Source organism: Phascolarctos cinereus, unplaced genomic scaffold (genome assembly GCF_003287225.1).
Source record: "Phascolarctos cinereus isolate Bilbo 61053 unplaced genomic scaffold, phaCin_HiC Scaffold_726;HRSCAF=1367, whole genome shotgun sequence".
NCBI classification, from domain to species: domain Eukaryota; kingdom Metazoa; phylum Chordata; class Mammalia; order Diprotodontia; family Phascolarctidae; genus Phascolarctos; species Phascolarctos cinereus.
Window position 1 is genome coordinate 198,813,868 of NW_027556098.1, and position 23,351 is coordinate 198,837,218.

The window sequence follows — 23,351 nt, forward strand, 5'->3', positions numbered from 1 at the left end:
AAGACAAAAAAGGCAGCAACCAGAAATAGCTTGGTAAAATAAGTGATTTAAATACTATTGGTTTTGCTGAGCAGTTCTCAGAAAACTATTTTGCAATCAGACCATCCTGGTGTTTGTTTACAAACTTCAATTGTGTGAAAACAAAATATATGTACACAAATCCAAAAGAACATAAATTTTGAAAAATGTAAAAAAAATAAATATATGGTTGGAGTAAAGAAAGCATGGAGGAAGAGTGGCTATACTGAGTGACAAAATTTTAGTTGTTTACAAATATTAAACACAAACATTTTGAAATTTAAATGTTAAAATCTTGTTATGGTCCAGTTTTATTCTAAGTGGTATAGTGGGTAGACTGCTGGAGCCAGAAAGAAGTAGTCAAATCCTGACTCAGACACTCACTAGCTCTGTGTCCCGTGGCAAGTGATTTAAACAACTAAAATTTAAATTGGAAAGGGAGATGAATAAAGTAGCAGGGGGTTCTGATGATTACACTTTTGCAGGCCTCTCTCTTCCCCTTCTGTCTTCTGTTTACTTCCCCTAAATAGAAATCTCATCAGCAGGTTACTATCTTCTCCCTCTCCCCACTAATTAGTGCAAAATTGACTTTACGGATTACCACCTCCCTCAGCCTCCTCTTCCCTCTGATTGGAGGGCTAAAGGGTAGAATTCCAAACTTCTCCTGATGCCTTTGTTATAGAGGCAGAAACTAGACTCACTCTCTTCTGCATCTGCTACCCTGCCTGGTTTCAACTGCATGAAACAAGATGCACCAGGTACCCCTTGATCTACTCCCCTCTGCTTTCCTGACTCCTTTTATGTGTTATCTCCCCACACCGCCTTAGACTGTAAGCTCCTTGAGGGCAAGGACTGTCTTTTTATTAACTGTATCCCCAGAGCTTAGCACAGTGTCTAGCACATATTAAGCACTTAATAAACTTTATTGCACTGAAATCTTTATTGGATTGGAAATTACAACATGACTTGACAGGGAGAAGTCTCTTTGTCAATTAAATTCACTTCACTTCAATAAACATGTAATGAACACATGTTGTATACTTAATATTACAAGGATAGGGACTATACCTGTGATTTTTTTTTTTGTATATGGAATTCCAAGAAGAGGAAATGCCTTCTACCCAGGGAGGCCAGTACCTTTTCTGCAACTAACAGACTCAGTGAGCTGCCTAGAGAACTAAGAGGTTAAGTGGCAAGCACAGAGTCACACAGAAAGCATATGTCAAAGGCAGGACTTGAAACCAAGTTCTTCTGGCTTTGAGCCCCACATCCCACCCTCCACTACTCCCCTAGTGACTTTCAGTTTGACACTAGAATAGGCACAAAAGTAAAAGGCAGAGTTTCTAACATTAAGTAGCTTATGATTAAGTTAGAAAGGCAATAAAGATTGTTAAATGGAGGCTATCAAAAAATGTAAAGAGAATGCCAGAAGCAAGAAAACAGGCTTCTACTCTTGTAAGGAGCTTATATAAGGATTATTCAGGGGCCAAAGTCACAATTACATACAAGGATGAGCCATTGGACACTAATATAAAAGCTGGTACACAATCCAGATACCATAAACAATCAAGTGGAAAGGCAACAGATACCATTATGTGTCTATATTTCTTTTAATAAAAATGTAGTTAATATTTGAATACCAGGTAGATTATTGAGACAGGAAAAATATGAGAATGGTCATAGTGACATTAATAGGGCATTCAAGAGTTATAGTGGGTATGATTCAGAGATGTGTCACAGCATCATATTTATAGTTAGGCTTTATTTAATGAGGGAAAAATGTTGAATTGGGTGAGATCTGAGCAAAATTGCATAGTAGGCCACATTTGTTCTCCACCTCCTTTGCTGTGCTCTCTGCTATTTTATTTACTCCCACCACCTAATATCCTCTTGCTACTGTCTGACTTTTTTTTAATAAGTATCCCACTGAAATATGCTACTCAGGTCTTAAAGAAAAAACTGTAGCCAAGAAGGTGGCAAAGAAGGCTGTAAGAAAAGGAATAGAAATATGGAATATGTATTACAGTATTCTGGAAATGTTACTTCAGAATAAGTTCAAAGTTAACTTATTTGATTGGCTCTCAGGAAAGTAAAAGGACCTGATAATGTTTGTGAGCACCTTGAGGGCAGGGGCTGTCTTTGCTTAGCTTTATATCCACAACACTAAACAAGATGCCTTGCACACAGCAGACACTTCATAAATGTTCACTGATTGGCTGAATATTATATTTATACATTTGATCACAACTGCTATTATTTAAATATCTATCTTCTTTTAGATTATTGTTATAATTTTGTATTTTTGAAAGTAAAAGGGAATCAGCAAAGTTCCAAAAGTACATACCAAAGTGTGTACATCCCCTTCATTGGGAGGTAAATCCCGCCTAGTGATGTGATGACTCCAGTCACCTTGTCCTAAGTTTGTTTCATTTTTTTCATCTATCTGAGGAGTTGAAATCTAGGATTACATTAATAATTGTGATGAGAAATTGTAGTAATTGATTATATTTTATATTGCATTTAAATTTTAACACAGTAAATAGTTACTACATGAGCAACACTAGGCAAGAAACAAGATTATTGCTCTAGATAAGCTCTAAGGTCCCTTTCAGGTGTAAATAAAACTATGATCCTATAATCCTATAAAGGATCGCAGAAAGGATTAAAAATTGGTGAACAAAAAGTAGCATCTTGTAATATGTGATAAGAGAATTCACTACTAGATACATGGCAAAATTCAGGAAAGAAAATAAAGAATATGGGATGCACTATGCCTATAAGGACATAGTGCAAGGACTCTGCCACTAGTGGCAGCACATGTCTGAAATCCCTGCCACCAAAAAGATGAGAATAGTGTATCATTTGAGCTAGAAAATTCAGAGCTGCAGCAGGGCTCAAGCTTATCATACTAAGTCTGGCATCAATATGGTGAACCTCAGTTAGCAAGGGGGCCACCAAACTTCCTAGAGAAGGCCAAACTGGCCCAGATCAGAAATGGAGCAGGTCAAAGATCCCAGGCTGCTGATCAGCATTGGGATCAGGCCCATGAATGCTGCTGTGTTTTAAGCCTAGGTGAGACTGGGAGACCTAAGCTCTAATAATGATGATGAAGGTGATGATGATGATGATGACTAATATGTGCACAGAGGAGAAATGGATCATTCATTGAATCTTTCTTTCCACTATCATTAGAAAAAATATATATAAGTTTCTGGAATACCCTATAAATTCCAGAACTTTCACAGTACAACTTATGTTACATTTGGACTCCCCTAAGAGCCCTTTTCTTCTTTCTCTCCCTCTGCTTTTTTGGCTACCTTATAGTAACTTGCCTTTAGTTTTATTCAAAACAAAATTCTTCTAATTCACTAAAAGTCAATATTGCCAGGAGCTCATTTCTATATTTCATCCAAAAGACACAACATGCCTGACATCACACTGAGGCCTTGGATCAGTCCTAGTGTATGTGGTGGGAAACAAGCCACAGACTGAGTCACTGACAAATACTTCCCGAGGTACCCTAGACAATCTGTAAAAGTATGGCTCCCTAGGGCTTCCTTAAGTCCAACTTTATTCAATTATGAGAACAAACAACCCAACCGAGAATGCATCAAAGGCAAACAAAACTATTTTTGCTGAATTAGTTGATACATTATTTTTACATGCATTGTTTCAATGTAGTTATAAAGAGATATAGAAAAAATCCACTCTGATCAAGAAATGTGTTTTAACAATATTACCTTAATTTTCAATGGGTTAATCTCCATATCTGAAGTACAGTTCATTGGTCCATCAACTTCATAATGAAGGATATATAGCAAAGTATTGTTGTTATACTTGTAAGGCCACTGAAGGTTTAGCATCGCCTTGCTGAATGAACTTGGACCATTGTTTCTCAGCTAATGAAGGAAGAACAGTTAAAAGCCACTACTAAAGATTTCCCCTCCCATCTACCTTGGGATTAGTATTTAATGAATAATTTAACACTATTAATAAAAATAAAGGTAGAATTTTCTTGATGGCTTTAAAATTAGAGTACTAATGTAATCATACAAACAGGAGACTAATGACATCATTTAAAAATTCAACATTTTATTTGTGGAAACTTTGAAGAAGTCTTTTGTTTTTCTTGTTTTGGGGAGGGAGAGTTTGGACCTGGGATTTCATTGATATAACGATCACCTGTGCAGGTAATGTCCCTTATTAATACAGATCAGCAACTGTTCTGCATGGATCTTAGAGCATCTGGAACACTTGCCTGGGGCCAAGGAGCTTGTATGCGTTAGAAGAGAGACTGAGACCCAGGTCTTCCTGATTCCAAGCCTAGCTCTACATTACATCATGATGTGTATCTGACTGGAGTAAAACAAACTGTCTTAAAAGAATATTTTTAGAAACCATTTAAAAAATCATATATAACTATTTCAACTAATAGAAAATGAAATGATTAGGAAGAAGAAAAATCTAATGATTCTGTGATGATTAAGTTTTAAAGTGAAGATGACAAATACATGAAATTGAAAAATAATGAAAAATTTGTTTTTTTATTTCCCTACTGGCTAATAATCATATTAATAACTAATACTGATGACATTTTAAGGTGCACATATAACTACAAACCTCATAAATGTGTTGTACAACAGGCCCAACATCCTCTTCAGTCTGTGGATTCTCCTTATGCTCCCAGTTTGGAATAGGAAGGAAGACATGATCAGGGCTTGAGACTCTAAACAATGACCAAAGAAAACTCAAACTTGCTATGATGAAAATCACATCATCAGTTTCTTTTTAAAACTATCCCAATATAGGGGCAGCGAGGTGGCACAGTGGATAGAGCATTAGCCCTGGAGTCAGGAGGACTTGAGTTCAAATACAACCTTGGGCCAGAAATTTGACACTTACTAGCTGGGTAACCCTGGGCAAGTCACTTAAACCCAATTGCCTCACCAAAATTATCCTAACATTTTCAAAGAATAAAAAGGCCTTTTTTCCATCCATTCCTTCCCCACCACTACTGCGTGTACTTTTGCTCTAAGCTTACCTTCAGTGTACACTATATGTCTTTTATATACACAGTTATTTGTACATTATCAGCCTCATTAGATTTTGAGCTCCCTGAGGGCAAAGTCTGGTTTATGGTTTGTTTGTTTTTTTGTATCTTCAGCAATTAGCAATGTGTTTCACATGCAGTGTTTAATAAGTGTTTGTTGGGAAACAGACTGAATAAAATGAAAGAATCACGCAAAAAATGTATGAACAGAAAAATGTGAAACTAATTGCCCTCTATTAATCTTTTAAGTTAAAATATGAATTAAATATGAAATTATGTATTTATATGAATACAAAATATGAAATAAATAATTGTAACAGAATAAAGACATTTACGTCATACCTGCTACTATCATGCTAGTGCCTGCCACTTTTCAAAACAGTGACTAAATAGATAATTTCAGCATTGAAGCACATTCTAAAATTAACATATGCCATCTTAGACCCAATTCTTTCTAAAAGGTGAGGACTTCAGTAAATGGGTGATTAGAATATCATACCATAGAACAGGGTTAACATCTAATGTGAAAGCAAATATAGGGATTAGATTTTTTTAGTTACCGACCCTCTTATCTCAACAGCAGCAGAAATGGCAAGGTCAACTTGGTAAGATACCATTGGACTCACTTTGTCATACAGATTAGAGCTAAAAAGAAAAAAGGAAAAGGAAAAAGCAGTTAAGCACTGAAATGAGCACACTTATATCATAAATTCTCAGTGACATGAGGTATTCTGAGATCACTCATTAAAAATGAACACATTTCAAAAAGGGCCAAGAGAAATGTAAAGGGCACTTATGATTTCTAAAAATATATGAATAACTATAAAAAGCAATGAATTCCAATATTTTTCAAAGATTAAAAATGAATTGTCTTTCTAGAATTTTCCTTAAAGTCTATACATATAAGTAAATACATATCTATTAATTAAATTAGCATCTATTAATTTAATTAAATTCAAAAATTTTATTGAGCACCCACCATGGATGAGATGATGTGCTAGATGCATGTTAATGTGTATGTTTATTGAAATAAATATCAAATTTAGTACCACAGAAAATTTATTCCCATCAGTTACATATCATTTTCAAGATTGTTAAAAACAAAATAATATAATGCCTACATTCTCATTTTGTACAAAACTAAACATGCCAGATTTAGTGATTTTTTAATCATATGTCTTCTGTGAAATTGTTAGGTAAATAGGAAGAAGCTATTATTATTATTTTCATACCTCTGGATCTGTAAATCAAACTTCACAGAAGTATCTATCTCTGACTGTTGGTGCACACTGAAACGAAGACCAGCTAAAAGCTAGGGAGGGAAAAAGGACAGGATATTAAGATGAGCTAGCATCTAATTAGTAAGAATTCCTACCTGATATATATTTTTTAATTTAAGCTATCAACCAACTCAAATTTTTTTAAAAATCTGACAATGTGTTTGTTGAAAAAAAGTTCCCCATTTACTATCCTCCCCCATTAAAAACCTCCCTAATAGCAAAGAAAAACAAACCAAACTGACAAACACAGCAGTTTTCTTGCAGTGTGTGCCAAATTCAACCCCACTACTGAATATCTGAATATGAAAATAAGGTTGCTTTTGAACCTACAATAATGTTAAGGATATTCTCTTTTTTAAATTGATATATGTTATTTTCCCCACCACTGTACTTCTGCTTGGAAGAAACACGGACGGATTTGTAACATTTGATGCTCTATCTTCATTGGTCTAGGTTTCACTAATGTGGGCACTCCCCCCATCACTTCAGATCATAACCCATCCATACCTGTTCATTCTATTCAAGCTTTGCCCAATTTCTCCCACAGCTTCTCCATGCTATTCCATAAAGGCTTTCTTCAGCATCTTTTTAACACTATAAGTGCCAGTGTAATCAATCATAAACATTTATTAAGTGCCTATTATGTAAGAAGCACTGTGCTAAGCTTTACAGCTCTTGAGCCACCCATCTACTGTTATTACTCACTTGTTACGTGAACATCTCACTTTCTGTTTTGCTTTTTTATTTCTTGAATGATAGTCTTTACTAAGAATGATATTATTCTTGAATATAAGTAAATAGGTCATTATTGGCAATTGGCTGCAACCTATTCATACACAAATTTCTCCACTAAAGTTTGGGTCACTTGTAACTTTGATTCTTAGAGAGAGAGGTGTTCCAAGATTCACAATGATAAATGCATCCACAGAGTAGGTCAGCAGATAAATAATTGAGCTATTTATTGATAAATGAAAGTATCTATATGTGCTTATTATGAATCGGGTGTACTAAGTACTGGGTCTTCAAAGAGCTCACATGCTAATGAGCTAGAAAACATGCAATCAACTATTTATATACAAAATACGTAGAGTGATTATGGAAGGCAATATGGAGGCACCGGCTAGGTAGGAGGAAGAGGGAGAAACCTGGAAAGGTCTCATGAAAGAGGTAGGATTTGGGCTGAGTCTTGAAGGAGGCCAGGAAGGTCAGGAGGCAGAAAGGCATGGAGGGAAAGATGGAGTGTTATGTGCATGGATTAGCAAGCAGTCTAGTATTGTTAGATTGTAGAGTTCATGGGAGAAAGAAGATTAAAAAGGTAGGAAGGTACAGGGATGAGAAGGATTTTAAAGCCAAAAAGGATTTTACATTTGATCCTGGAAGTAATAAGAAGCCACTAGAGTTTATTGAACAGGGAGATAACATGGTTAGACTTGAGCTTTAGTAAAAACACTTTGGCAACAAAATGGAAGATGAATTGGAATGGGATGAAAACTTGAAGTAGGGATTGCTTGCAGAATTGACTGCAACAGACCAGGTGTGAGGGCATGAGGGCCTATACCAAAGCAATAATTAATGTGAGTAAAGAGAAAGGAACATACAGGAGAGTGGCTGTGAAGGTAAAAACAAACAACAACAACAACAACAACAACAACAACAAACACACACACACAAACCCTAAGATTCAGGATCAGATTATATGTGTAGAGTGTAAGCAAAGATGACAACCAAGTTTGTAAGACAACTGTTTAATGACCATGTGATTATTGATGCTAAATGAAGAAATGAAGCTACCTATCACTGCCAGGGTTACTCTGTCATGCAGGGTGTCATGTGAATAGTACAAAGGAAAAAGTATTTCCTAAAAGATAGTCTTCCAGATGCTTGTTTCCAGATCAAGTTCTTGAATATTACAGGGACTTGTAGATGCAGTCCATGTTTACTCAAAAAATATTGGCGTAAGAATCCATGAAGGACAATTAACTGTGAAAAATACCTCCAATCCAAACTAAGGCATGTGGCTAAAACATCAATCTACTGAGTTAGTACCTCACTCCAGGCACTACAAATGGACTGTAGATTAGACTCAGAATTGAATAGGAAGGAGAAAGAGCTGGAATCCAATTAAAAAACTGTGCTTTTAATAATCCAAGCTGTTCTCTGGCATAAAAAAACCTATCCTTGTAACAAAAATGTTCTCCTGATCATGCCGTGTGCCATATCATAACAGGCCTATTCCTCAAATTACCAAAACCTGAGATTCACTAGATCAAACAACAGAGGAACAGCAAAATATATAAACACTTTTTTCTCTTGGTCATGCTACAATGGGATTCAAAGCAATTACTTTTTAAAGGATTTAAATAAAAGATTAAAGTATACCTTTTATTCTTCATGCTCCAGGGTCACGAACTAAACCAGACTCTCATTGGTGTTTTGTCCTGAAACTAGTAAAGCGTCTCTTTTGGGGCATTCACAACATGGGATAAAGAAAAGTGCACCCAGTTTGGAGAAAGGAGACCTGGATTCTAGTTCTGGCTTGTCTCTTAACTTGCTTCCTGTCCTTGTACAAGTCATTTCTCTTTTCTGGGCTTCAGTTTCTTTATATTTATCATAAAGGAATCGAACTAAATGATCTCCAAGGTCCCTTTCCACTCTGATATTCTATGCATCTACATACCAAAATAAAATGACACACACATTCAAGGGGTACAAAAAAGAAACACAACCCCACAACCAAGATCTACTAACATTTGTTAGAATAAGTTTTGGGAGGCACACACCTTAACTTAAAAGTTTCACCCTCTCCTCATTACTGCGGAGTAAAGCAAGCAAAGAAAGAGGAATGCATAAGTAATTACCTTAGCCACACATGGTGCTAAGCACTGGGATACAAATATAATAAAAAAAAAATTCCTGCCCTAACGGAGCTTACATTCCAATATGAGAAGACAACACACAAAAGAGACCTGAATAGGGTGTGGGGAAGGGCGAGGATGTGAAGACACTGGATTGAAGCTTCAAATCAAGGTTTTGAAGTTGGAAGCAGGAAATCAGGAGCTGAGTCAGGAAAGGGGCAGAAAGAAGGAAGGTTCCAAGGGGAACTTAGCAGTGGGAGAAGAGGGGCAGGCAAAGGTAGCAGAATTCTCAAGTGTAAATGGTGACATGTCTAATTCTGGTCTTAAATAAGCAGAACTCAGCCAATAAAAAATGATTGAAATATTAACTCAGCTAAATAAACAATCATGCATTTGCAGATGTGAATGCTTGAAGAATCTTTGATTCAATTGGCATAAGAATTCCTTCTACCTATGCATATTACAACCCACTGGAGATCCCTGAGACATGTAAGGGTTAAATGATTTTTTCCAGGCTCATATTGCTAGCAAATATCAGGTTTAGGACTTGAAGCTGGCACCTCCGAGACTTATTAGCTAGGCAATAGCCCTCTTCATTTTCATTTTCCATTTCCATTTCCATCAGCTGCTCTACTTGGTTTCTACTCCAAGAGCATCATTGCCTTCCCCCAGGATAAGCCCATGACCTGAAATCTAATCATCATGGAGATTGATGCCCTTCTGATTCTCAATACCTACTCCAGCACCCTCAGCTGCCTCTCCAATCTGACTGGAGGACTGAGGAGAACTCCTCCCAAAGCCTTCCTTTATAGAGAGCCCAGAATTTTCCAGCTACATTCTTTATTTTTTTTAATATTTATTTTAGGCAATTGGGGTTAAGTGACTTGCCTAGGGTCACACAGCAAGTAAGTGTCAAGTGTTTGGTCTGAGGCCGGATTCAAACTCAGGTCCTCCTGACTTCAGGGCTGGTGCTCTATCCACTGCGCCACCTCACTGCCCCTATAATTCTTTATTTTCTATCATATTCTTTGTCTGGTTTCAAACCTACCACCCCTCCCCAAACCTCCCAAGTGCTTAGGACAGTGCCTGGCACAAAGTAGGCACTTAACAAATCTTTACTGACTACTAATGATAGACTCCAGGACCCTATCCGCCATGCCAAGTTATTTTTCCAGGCCTCTGAGGCATTCAGAAAATATTTCACTTGCCAGCAACTGTGGTATTGACCAAAACGCCCTGTTCCCTCTTCAGGAAAAAAAAAATAATAAACTGAATTTAATGAAATTTAACTTAGTTATCTTACTTTAGTTCCAGCCTTCATGGGATTTCCAAGGTCACATACCACCTGGCGTGTTTGATTCTCTGTCTTAAATGCACAGGACAGCCTTGATAAAGTCTAGAATAGGACAAAGTCAAAATATTCAACATAAGTATAGACCACAGGGTTGTAAAGTTCTTCGAAGAAACTTTGCATTTAAATATTCAAGTTTGTAACTAATTATCAAGTTAATATCTAATGAAAAAAAACTAACATATATTCCTACTACACATGAATAGAATATTATAACTCTAAGGTCTTCAGGAAATTCAGAAGCATTTATTTAACTATTGACATACAGTTTGACAGAAAAGCTTGCATGGTTCAGATACTGAGTTAAGAGGTCAAGTGCTTCTGCAAGATGTCAAAAAATTGTAAATCATTTCAGTATTGCATTGTGCTGGGCTTGAAGATCATTATAATAGATAACACTCTTGACTGTCTAGAAATATGTCCATGGGTAAAATAGGTATGGTTGCTCTGTAACTGCATTATGAGCATAACTCATAAATATTAATCAGGCTTATCAGTACATTTCAATTATCAGAAAAGAGGTCTTGAGTTAGAAGCATACTTCACTGTTACGGACACCACCAATGAAATCTGCCTGGGGTGGAATGGACACAATGAGCTCAGCCTCATACGCTCCTTCCCCTAGATTCTGGGCATTAACAATCAGCGTCAGAGGGTTGTCATCGCCGATATATATCTTCTTTTGATCACTAGAAATGAATACAAATCCAGACAGTAAATGAGAAGAGCATGGCCAAACCAAGAGACAGGTGCATGGAGTAATAATTTCAAAAATTATTTGAGAAGGCTTAAGAATATTTTGCTGTTCAGTAGAACATTGACATCATATACCGAGTATAAAAATATCAAATAAAATACTGGTAAATTGCCCTTTCTGAGACTTTTATTAATAACTCCTCTGTTTTCTTTTGTTCAAAAGCTAACTCCTAACTTAATCTTCTATTTAAAAATGCATCATGTGATACATGCATTATCCCTCTTGTTTTTAGTAGATCACAGAATATTTTAATTATATCACCAAAGTGAGGGGAAGGGGGATTATGTTTATTTTTTATCTAGGACTGGACAATCAAACACATATATAGTTAAGTGATCACATACTTTATCAGTGAACTTGTAGACTGCTACAAATATATAAAATACTTTCTTTAACTCAAGTGGTAAGAGATTTCTGATTTTTTTTTGGAAGCTTAAACTATTTCTCTTTGTGAATCTCAAATAATGATAATAATTACTTCACATAGGCATATTAGTTATTTATTATCTCTGGTTTATTAAGTTATGGAACTCTCAAATCACAAAGAAGAAAAATAATCTTATCAAAATTACTTCTTAAGAAATACTTTCACAGTATTTATTGATCATATATTTATATAGCTGTAAAACTTACCTATGTACAGAAACTTCCAGTTTGGGTTTGCAGACATTGTCTTCACCACAGTCCAGTAGAATGTGAGCCTAAAAAATAATAATATTCAATCTATCTATACAAACAAATGTCACTATTTGTACCCTTCTCTGGTATGTCATGATGGTACAGAAGCAAGTCTGGGTAATCTAGGCTACCTAGAAAATAAAGTGCTACAAGTAGAAAGGGACAGAAATATTTGACGAGGAAATAAATAATAAATTATTCCAAAATTATCCAAAATATCTCTTTGAAAGCTTTTAAATAACCATAAAAATTATAGAAGAAAAAACCCTTCCAAGTGGCAGCACCTACATATGATAAACATGCCTATGCCATTGAATAAAAAGATTTTGGGAAGCTCTTATCAAAACCAAATAGTTATCAAGAAGTTTCCTTCTCTTGATCCCTTCTATGTCAAGTGTTTTCCTTATTTCATTCACAATTCACTATCCTTTTTCTTTTTTGGTTAAATTTTCTTTTTTTATTGTAAACTTAATCATCAACAAACACAAACATTTCAATATACAAATACAAAGTGGAAAAAAGCTTGTAAGAGAAACTGAATTGTTCTTACATATAGTTTGTTTCTCAAGGAACACACACACACACACACACACAAAATTTGCCCTAGTCTGTTTTGATCCAGGGCCTAAAAGAAAAAAACATCAACAATTAATGTGTATTTTTAAGAAAAGGTTGAACAAATATAGTACCTGTCGACTAATATTGGCAGGAGTAAACTGGTTAAGAATGGGTTGCAATCCAGTTACATCAGCTGCAGTCTTGTAATCTAAACGGTACTCCATAAAAATGGTAATCGGAGTGAGCTTATCTCTAAATTCAGATTCATCCTGGAAATAAAAATGATTCCAGTTAGTAGTGAAATGTCCCCAACGTCTAGGGAGAAATCCCGCAGATGCACACTTCACTTACTTCTCATTTGTCTCTAACTATGCCATCATCCATTGTATCTATATTCCCACCACAAAAGCCAGAGAAATTTTGTACATTCAACAAAAATTTATTAAGCCCCTACTACGTGCCAGACACTGTGCTAAGTGCCAGAGATATAAAGGCAAAGGAAAATAACACAAATGATCATTGCTCTCTAGAAGCTCACAGTCTAACAAGATAACAGGCCAACAACTATGTCCAAACAAGATATGTAAGAATAGACTGGAGATAATCCCAGAAGAAAGGCACTCATTAAGGAGATTCAGCTGGAAAAGTTCCTTGCAGAAGGTATGATTCTAGCTGGGATCTGAAGGAAATCAAGAAAGCCAGGAGACAGAGATGAAATGGGCAAGCATTCTAGGAATGAGTTGTTCCAGCCAGTGAAAACACAGAGTCAGAAGATGGGGGTTGGGAGAGTCTTGTTGTAAGGAACACTGACAGCTTCAGTGCCTCTGGTTCATAGAGTGTGTGGAAGGAAACAAGAAAATTGGAAAGGAAGGGGTCAGGTTATAAAGGACTGTATAAGCCAAACAAGATTTTACATTTTATTTTGGAGATAATCTGGAGGCATGGGAGTTTATTGAATAAGGGAGTAACATAGTCTGGCCTGTACTTTAGTAAGATAGATTTGACAGCTGAGTGGAGGATGGATGAGAGTAGGAAGAGTTGAGGCTTGGAGACTACTTCAATTGTCCAGGCAAGATAATGAGGGCTCACGCAAGGATGGTAGTAGTATCAGGAATAAAAACGCTAGACTTGAAGACAGGAAGTCCTGAGGTCTAATTCAGCCTCGGACAAGAACTGTGTGACCGTGAGTAAGTCACTAATGGGTAAGTCACTAACCTCTGCCTCAGTTTCTTTAACTGTAAAAATAGATATAATAATAGCTCCTACCTCATAGAGTGGTTGTAAGACTCAAATGTGATAATATCTGTAAAGCATTTAGCACAATGCCTAGCAAATAGTAGTAGCTTAACAAATACATATTCCTTCTCCCTTGGTCACTGTTTTTGTTAGAGATCATCAAACAAAGGCTGAATGATCACTTGTTGGGGATGCTGTTAGAAGGCATTATTGGTTAAGTGTGAGTTGGGTAAGGTAGTTCTCCAAATTCTTTATAGTTTTTAGATTTCTGTCATCCTGGGAAGAGTGAGATGCCCAGAAAGAACAATTTGCTTTAATAATTAATAATAAAAATAGCTAACACTTATATAGCACCTATTACATAACCTGGAGAAAAGTATTCAACAAATAGTCCTGCTTTCAGTTTTTCTTTTTAAAAAATTTTATTGTAATACAAAAAAAATCTCAAAATGCATTACAATTAAACTAAATAATTGAAGGGGTCAGAAAGTAAAACAAGGAGATAATGTATGCAAAACACTTTGTAACCTAAAGCATCTATAAGTTATTGTTACATACTAAGAACAATGATGCCGTTTTTTTTTTACCCGTAGATATGCTGTAAGCTCCTCACATTGCATCTGACCACCCTTTGAAATACTCATGTTCTTTGAGTGTCCAGGTGATTTGTTATGGAGAAAGAGGGCTCTCCTAATGGCTCCTTTTTGCTTCAGTTTATCTAAAAGAAGTTCAACCTGGAAATCTATGAAAATCAACAAATAAAAGTATTTTTAAAAGAAGTCATCTTATATATAGAAAATTTCTCACTTTAATAATGTATCACATACCTTCCTCTAGATTTCCCAGTAAACAGAACCTTTTTTTCCTTTCAAAGTAAAAATTGCCTTCAAATCCCATGAAAATAATAATATTCTAGTTATGCAACCAATATTCCAAGCTTTAGTGTAAATAAATCTTTAACACTTCATGGATTAATATAGGGATTTTTTAAGACCTCTTGTTTCATCAGTGAAGATAGCTACCAATTCCTCTCCTAAGGCAGATAGGTCCCTTCTCTGCAATTTGTAATCTTTGACAGTTGACTGGGGCCCTAAGAGATTAAGTGGTTTGCTCAAGGTCATAGAGACCATATATGTCAGAGGTGGGACCTAAAACCAGGTCTTCCTGACTCTCTTCTCACTATTCCATGCTGCTCATTTAAAACAATATACCATTCCCCATCCCCAAACCTCTCAAAGTGTTGTAGCAAATTACTTTCTTATATAAGATGGAAAAATATTGGTGACACAATTTGACTGTTCCACATCAAGAAGAACACGACAAACAATGTAAAAGATGCCAAGTCTGTTGACCCAGGCACGCAGAAGAAAGTTCTTGATAGAAGTAACAGAATAAGTTTCAGAACTAAGTCTTCTATCATTAACATTGACAGAACTCCAATTATTATTAACTTTAATAAATATTTGTCTAATGTTACATATACCAAGAAGCTCAAAGCTAGTGGGTTGATTACTAGGTGATAAATTATTCAGCCACAGTATCCTCTTACATTCTTGCAATTTAAGTGAATGAAAATAAATTTTGTTTTGAGAATTTTGGGAGAAGTTACCACTAAAAAAAAAAATCACAAAAAATTATCACTAAGCAGTATGACATACATGTAATATCCCTTTTTCTTCCACATGGACAAAACATTTCCATTTTTCAAAAAGGTAGGTGAAGTGTGTTAAGGTTTGTGGCAAAGCTTGTGAGCCTTGTGAGCCCCCAAGGCACTCTACTCTGGTCAGGGTTTCCAGGGGCCCTTAATACAAAAACAGGTGTTAAAGCAAGAGGGTTTTACAGGAGATGTAATGCACAAAAAAGCCTGTGTGGACCGGTTTCTCTAAATTTTACAAAGAGTTAATTTAGTACTTGTCAATTATAAAATACCCTATGACCAAAATAGTAAAAATAAGTTTTCCCTTGAAGCACAACTTACTCAGCTTCTCCGGAAGCCTCCCTTTGCCATCAGCCTTTAAGCAGAATCTCACGTTAAAGCTGTGGGGAAATGAAAACCATAAATCCTTTCATCCAGTGAAAAGCTTTGATATATTATTTTAAGTGTCTACATCTCATAATTCCAATCCCTAATTTAATTACAAAATTTTCAACAGACATCTTTATACATATCCTGAAATTAATTTTAACAAGTAAAATATAGAATTATAAGTGCTTTCTAACCCAAATTCTTCCTATAGTCAGTTAAGTCCCTTTTTCCTCCCTCATTTTATCCTAAGAAGAAACAGAACAGCTCATTAAAATCCCCTTAATAAAAGCATAGGGAACTCACAAAATGAGTAAATTTCCTAAGGGAAGTTATTGATAACAAAAGCTAGCATTTATATAATGCTTTAAGGTTTGCAAAGCACTTTACAATTATTATCCCCTTATATCCTCACAACAATCCTGGGAGGTAGGTGCTATTATTATCCCTTTTTCACATGTGAGTAACCTAAGGCAGACAGAGGTTAAATGACTTGATCCAGGTTACACAGCTAGTTAATTTATGAGGCTAAACTCATGTCTCCCTAACTCTCAGATCCAGCACTCCACTGACCACCTAGCTGCCCCTGTATTAAAGTCTCAATAATTATTTTAAAGTCAGCTCTTGCCATAGAGAACAATGCCTGTGAGAGCTTTCTTCCTATAGGGCAGGGGTTCTTAATCTTTTTTTTGTCATAGACTCCTTTGGCACTTTGGAGAAGCCTACTGACCTCTTCCCAGAATGATGTTTATAAATGTTAAAAAAAAAATTTGGATTAAAAAGAAAACTAATTACATTGAAATGAAGACATAATTCTTTCCCCATCCAAGATTACAGACCCCTTGAAGTCTCTACATGGACCACAGGTAAAGAACTCCTGCTATCCAGACTTTCAAGAACAGTTGGAAATTAAGGCCTACACATACAGCTGGGCCTAAAAACACCTAGGTAACTAGAAACTGAGATAAAAATGTTCTAAGCTCATTAATCTTTCGAATCTCACTTCCTACCTGCCTCCCTCCCATCATTACTCTGTGTGCCTCTGTGTGTGTGTGTGTGTGTGTGTGTGTGTGTGTGTGTGTGTGTGTGTGTGTGTGTTTTAACCTCATTTACACTTCAGACACTGTTTCCCGTCTCTGCTTCCAATTCCCTTCATGATATTGGCTTTTTCATGCTGCAGTTGTGCTCCCTAACAGTAGAAACAGCTACAAACTGTTCTTCCCTCCCTAAATCAGTTATTTCACTAAGCATCATACCACCAACTCAGCCATAGCCATTGACAGGCCCAGCTGTAGCAACATTACAAAAAGACTGTTCCCATTTAACAAAAGGATGCGTCAGAGGATCTTTTAAATAGCAAGCTCCCCGAGAGCACTTAAATACGTGTTTATAATCATCAGTTACTTGACAGGCTGATAGAGAACACTATGCAGCTTCCTGGGAGTGGAGAGGAAGGCAAAGACACTTCAATGTGTTTGGAGCCAATGCCAACTAAAGATCACCAGGAAAGAACATAAAGAAATTCTGAAATGATAATATAAACCAATGAGGATGATGTGATTCTATCTACAGAAAAAAGTTATTTGCATAGAACTCTTCAGTGACGCTTTTATTCAGTATAATGCAATAGGTTTTTTCCTTAATATTTCTTTTTAATTTAAAATCACCTACCTCTCAATCATTTCTCAATTCATGCCTTGGCTCTCTCCAATTTATATCAGAGGCATCCAAATGTGTGAGGGAAACAAGAAATAATGGGCTTTTGAGGAAAATCTAAGCATTGTGAGAATCAGATGAGACAATAATTGTAAAGTGCTTAGCACAGTGCTTGGCACATAGTAAGCATTATATAAATGTTAGGTAGTATTATTTATTTGAAGGAGTATAAAGAAGCTAAGAAAGGAAGCTTTATCTCCCAAGACATATTAAGTGCTTCTTCAAAGAGATGATTTCAACCCAGGGTATTTAATTATTACTTAGTGTGTTAAGTTGGAAAGGGAAGATCAATAATTCAAATGCACTAAACATTTAGAGGAGCTATACAGAAACAAAAATCAAATTTTATGATTTTATTGCTTGTTCCCTCTATTTCTTTGGTTTGGCCCTGTTATTTCATTAGTGTAAAAAACTCCAAGTATAAAAATGTCATCCACTGATGCAAACTGGCAACTTTTGGGAAACTCTTAGTCTTAAAGAGATTTCCTGGAACACTAAAAGGCTAAGTAAATGGTCCCCAGTAAGATAACTAGCATGTACTGAGCATGGTTGTATATGCCCATAATCTTAGATGCTTGGGAGGCACAGCAGATTTTTCAAGCTCAGAAGTTCTAAACCAAGGTGGGCAGTGGTGATTGAGTATCTACACTAAGTTTGACATCAATACAATGAGCCCCCAGAAGCAAGGGGCCACCAGGTTGCCTGAGAAGACGCAAATCAGCCCAGTTTGGAAACAGATCAAATCAAAGCTTCCATGTCAATCAGGAGGAGGATCAGGTTTATGAGTAGCTTCTGAACCCAGCCTGGGTGGGTTAAACAAGTAAATAAAAAAGCCCATATAGCTATTATGTATCAGAAGTAAAACCTGAACCCAAGTCTTTCTAGCCCCAAACCTGCTTCAATATCAATTATACCATACTGCATCTCTTTCATGCATAACTGGGCAATTTTGAAAAGGTTACTTTTATTCATGAGGTTGTTTAGTCATTCAAGAGCTTTGGTATTGTTTTCTTTGGAGATTATTTTTTTAGTCATAATTTGGAGCTGAAATACAACCCATCCATAAAAAGTGTTTTATATTTACCTTCCCCTATTCTTTCAATTAACTATTTTAACTCATTTACATGCCGACAGAATTAACTATCATGTTAGTGCTTTTTAATAAACAAACATTCTTACCAGGAAACTTTGACATCTGTGCCAGGGAGTGGACAGGTCTTACTATCTTGATTTAGAATAGTGGGGTAAACTTCTAGGCCTGCATTTACAGTGATAACTGGCCTGGCTCTGTGGTGGTGATGGTTGTATTTTAAGAGAAAAAAAAAAAAAGAAAAGATGAATAGGGAGAAACTTTTAAATTTTAGCAGGTTAGATACACAGATACATGTAGATTATATTTGTTAAATGTGCTCAGTTCAGGGTGTCTCATCTCCAAATAGGAGCCAGAGAGCTGGGATATGTAAACATCAATTTTTTCATAATACCCAAAATTAAGATCATCCATCACAAACCAAAGAGACCAAATTTTACAGTCTTAGTGCTGGTTTGCTAAGCATGTATAAACACAGTCCAAAAATGAAGTGTAGTTACTAAGGAATACAAATGGAAAATGTTAGTGGGGCAGGGTAGATATGGAAAAGCTTTTCTGTTGACATCTTAGCACATATGGAATTGATGAAGTACAGATGCATGAAAACTGTCCTAAATTGCAAAAGGAAAAAATATAGTAATAAGACATTAAAAATCATAGTATACAGCAACAGAATAGGAACACAAATGATATGAATACTTAATTTCTCCAGCAGGACTATTTATATTAGAACTACTCGAAATTTATTTCCTTGACTTTTGCAGAACTATTTTTTAATGCTACAGCCAAATACAGAGATAAAAACAGAAAAAAATGTAAACTTTTTGAAAATAAACCAGTGAATGACATTTTTTTAAACAATTTTTACTTTTTTTTAACTTATTATAAACACATCAGATAGACTAACACTTAGCTGCAATGAAATACTGGATGTCAAGTATTAACAATTACTCCCTCAGGGTTAAGTTGAAGTTCATATATTACTTAGTATTTAGTTACAGAATTATCAAATGACTCTGGATCACTTCCTAAAAGAGGCTCTAGAAGCCTTGCTTACCTATATAAAACAGCTCGGTCCACACCAAAAGCACCCACGATTAAATCTAAAAAAGAATAAAACCATGTTATTTATAAATTGTTACTAATTAATAAAAAATAAATTTTCCCTGGCTAGAATTATTATAATTTTAATTTATAGTTCTGGTCAAGCTTATTCACTTCCTATTCCTATATTCTTATAAAATAAGGACTCTGAGATTCTCATAAATTTTTTCCCCCAATGATGAGTCTTAACATTATATCTAAATGGGGAAATGGGGAAAATGTAGAAGAATTAAATAAGTTACTACAAAGTCTAAATCCTGGACTATAGCTTGAATCTCTATTCTAAATAGATAAAAAATGTATTCACATACAGTTTTAATGAGATCCAATAGGGATTAGAAGATGGTAGAGGGGGAAAAAAAGTATAAATACCTGTGGTTTTCACCACATCAAAGACTTTGACCCGAAGGAAAAAATAATCACTTGTATGTATAACCTATTTCTAGGAACAAGTCTCAGCATGAGCTATGTCACACCATATGTGCCTTCACTCTGTGTACAAAAAGGGAAATTAATTTCCAATTCCCTAATTGCCTTTTTTATGATTTTTATGCTTTTTAGCATTCAAATGTCACAACACATGTAATTTTTTAAATTAAGCTAAACAAACACCAAAGAAAATGGCTTTTTTCCATATAATTAGGTGCATGAGAAACAGTTGCATGGCACAATGGATAGATCACTGGACTTGGAGTCAGGAAGATTTGATTCTTCTAAACTTAAATACTTATTAGCTGTGTGACCCTGGGCAAGTCACTTCACCTCTGTCTACCTCAGTTTCCTAATCTATAAAATGTGAACAATAATAGCATTTAAATCCAAAGGTTGGAGTAGGAATCAAATGAGATAATATTTTCAAAAAAAGCACTTTGCAAACTTTAAAAATGTTGTATAAACACTAGCCATAGTAATAATTATGATCATTATAATTATATTGGTTAGCTGTTATTCCTGTTCTCTAAGAGGACCAAAATGACATCACTATCTTGGGGTCAAAGTACAGTGTGTCTAACTGTGGCTGATTAGATGAATATGAGCTTGGAAGCTTCTCCCACAAGTCAGTCACAAATAGTCCCTATTATTATAACCAGAACAAAATGAGAAGATTTTACAAGAAATTTCAGATTTCTTTTCTGTACAGCTTGCTTTTTTTAAAAGCACATAATAAATTCAATCTATGGTTTTCAAAGCCATCCTGCTTGTCTGTGCTTCTCTATGGCCTTCTGATTTTACTTTGCCTTTTTAAAAGAAGATATTTCAATAGTATTACATTATTTTCTTTCTTTTCTGTTTTCATGTGTAATCTACAGGAGGAACATACATTACTAAGCTAAATCTACTCTAAATGTTTAAGTGTAATGAACTCAGAAAATTTTTGCAGAACATTAAGTTCTCCATTTTATATATATATATATGAATGTATGTATGTATGTATGTATGTAGGTATGTGTGTATATTAAAGTCATGTTCTTCTGTTGCAATCCTAGATAGGAAAAATGAAAGTTATATTGTTAATTAGAATTATATATGCATAAGTTCATGTACACAATTCTATTTGACTACATAGTTCCTAGTTATATGGTTTATGTATACATATATAAAGATTTCTATGTAGACATATACATTTATACATGTATATGTGTAAATGTACACATATGTATAAAATAATGTGATCTGCTTTCATAAACATACATTTTTAAGGTTGGAAGTTTTTAGAGAATATTTAGTGCAATCTCCTCACTTTGCAGTTACAGAAACTGAGACCAAGAAAGATGAAAAGATTTGCCCAAAGCCACCTGACTAGTTAGTAACAAACTAAGGCCAGAACCCAGGCATCCTGACTTTCAGGAATTTTTTCATACCCCATCTTTCCTTATTGCCCTTCACCAAAATCATATAGAAATCAGTTAAATATAAGAGCTTGATATTTCATTTTTATTATAAATCAAGATAGTCAACATTGATTCTACAGATGATTTAACATATATGTGTACATTATTTTACCTGGGTATCCATTTTGATCTATATCTGTGGCTCCTTTCAATGAGTACCCAAAGCTTGGTGGCATAGCCCGGGCAGCCCACTGTCCTTCTAGGATTTGAGATGGCACTGAATTTAAGCCTGTGGCTCTTCCATTGTAGATATAAACAATCCCTCGTTTGTCCTCTCCCCCATAGGGGGCAGCAATCGCAACATCTGTGAATAAAAAGGGAAGACTTCAGAAAGCAGGAAAAAGACTTATGGATTTCCATAAATTACTCCAGTAGATGAATGCAACATTAAAGCTTGAGTGCAGCACTGTTTATTCAAAGGCAATGCTTCAATTCAAATTGAAACAAACCAGATCCCTCAGGCATGTTGCTGGTTTCTAAGTAGTAAAGATCAGTCTGGCCCAGAAAAATGTTTCAGCAGGATGTACTTATGGAAACAAGACAGTTCTGTGGCATAGAGATATTTTCCAGCTCTTGTAATATTTGCAATTAATGCCTGACTTTGGCTGTCAGAAACTCTTATCTTTGGAAGCAAGGACGGCAGCAAGAAATGAAGCTGGCACAAGAAACTTCCAAGTTAAAAACTGAACCTAAAACTAAACCCCACAGACAGTGACCCCCAGGAACCTGCCCTGGATATTAGTGTATTCTCTTCCTCAAATTATCATATATTTACTTCCCTCCATAGAATATTAAGTTCTTTGAAGGCAAGAACTGTTTCTATATCCCTTGCATCTAGCACAATGCCTTGCATATAGAAAGTGTTTAATAAATACTTGTTAAATTGCATTGAATTGGACAGGTAGATAAAGAACATGTGTCATCAATATGACAGTTTCTGTGCATTACTCTGATCTTTCCAGTTCAATTTCTGTACAAAATCAAGAAATACACATCTATATTGGCTGCCTTCTGAAGCTTTCCTGGGATCACCATTATGCTTCTTACCTTGGCTTAGAAGGTCTTTTAGCTTGTACACTGTTATATAAATCTGTTAAAGAACTTGAACTCCTGGGCATTCTAACCATGTAACTAATGGTATTCCTGTTTCTTAATTTTATTACAGACCGGATCAACATTAAAATAATGTGGGAGGTTAAGTTTCTTAAGGTAAACAGCATTCCCTAGATATATCTGCCTTATAAAAAGCATAGTTTAAATAACATTGAATATCTGAGTCAAAGGGGAGTCACAGAGCTATGTTTAGATTAGTCATGTAATTAAAAACTAAATTAAAATACATACCTTAAAGCCTGCCCACAAAACTGTGATGTATTTAGGATTTCATCACATTTAATAGTATCTTCTTTCACATTTATAATAGCAATTCACAGTCAAGACCTCAGCATATTGCTAAAATTTTATCAGTTATAGAAAAAAAAGCAAAACCAGCCTATTATTCTTGCAGAAGTCATAGAACAGTCAAGTAGATTAAAGAAGGAGGAGGATTATACATTCCAGATGATTTCAAATGAAAAAGAAAACTTCAAAAGTTGCCTGGATTTTGAGGGGATTTCTAACCATCTTAATATGAAAGGTAGTAGGAAGATATTCCATTTGAAGCAATTTGTACTATGAATTTAACATTAAAAAATGTCATAATGGATTAGACCAATTAAGGGATATTCTGGGAGACCATGATTC

General features: G+C 35.4%; 1 protein-coding gene across 1 annotated transcript in view; it reads right to left on the reverse strand.

Annotated features, from left to right (window-relative positions):
- ITGAV (integrin subunit alpha V) overlaps positions 1 to 23,351 on the reverse strand; it is a 105,247-nt gene that overhangs the window by 3,273 nt on the left and 78,623 nt on the right. The window contains exons 13-26 of the mRNA XM_020977541.2: positions 21,721 to 21,912; positions 19,670 to 19,715; positions 18,702 to 18,809; positions 15,762 to 15,820; positions 14,371 to 14,525; positions 12,679 to 12,816; positions 11,945 to 12,012; positions 11,096 to 11,243; positions 10,507 to 10,599; positions 6,301 to 6,380; positions 5,633 to 5,713; positions 4,639 to 4,744; positions 3,759 to 3,917; positions 2,363 to 2,476 (exon numbers count right to left, since the gene is read on the reverse strand). Of these exons, the coding sequence (XP_020833200.1) occupies positions 2,363 to 2,476; positions 3,759 to 3,917; positions 4,639 to 4,744; positions 5,633 to 5,713; positions 6,301 to 6,380; positions 10,507 to 10,599; positions 11,096 to 11,243; positions 11,945 to 12,012; positions 12,679 to 12,816; positions 14,371 to 14,525; positions 15,762 to 15,820; positions 18,702 to 18,809; positions 19,670 to 19,715; positions 21,721 to 21,912 (1,547 nt within the window). The remainder of the gene's footprint in view (positions 1 to 2,362; positions 2,477 to 3,758; positions 3,918 to 4,638; positions 4,745 to 5,632; positions 5,714 to 6,300; positions 6,381 to 10,506; positions 10,600 to 11,095; positions 11,244 to 11,944; positions 12,013 to 12,678; positions 12,817 to 14,370; positions 14,526 to 15,761; positions 15,821 to 18,701; positions 18,810 to 19,669; positions 19,716 to 21,720; positions 21,913 to 23,351) is intronic.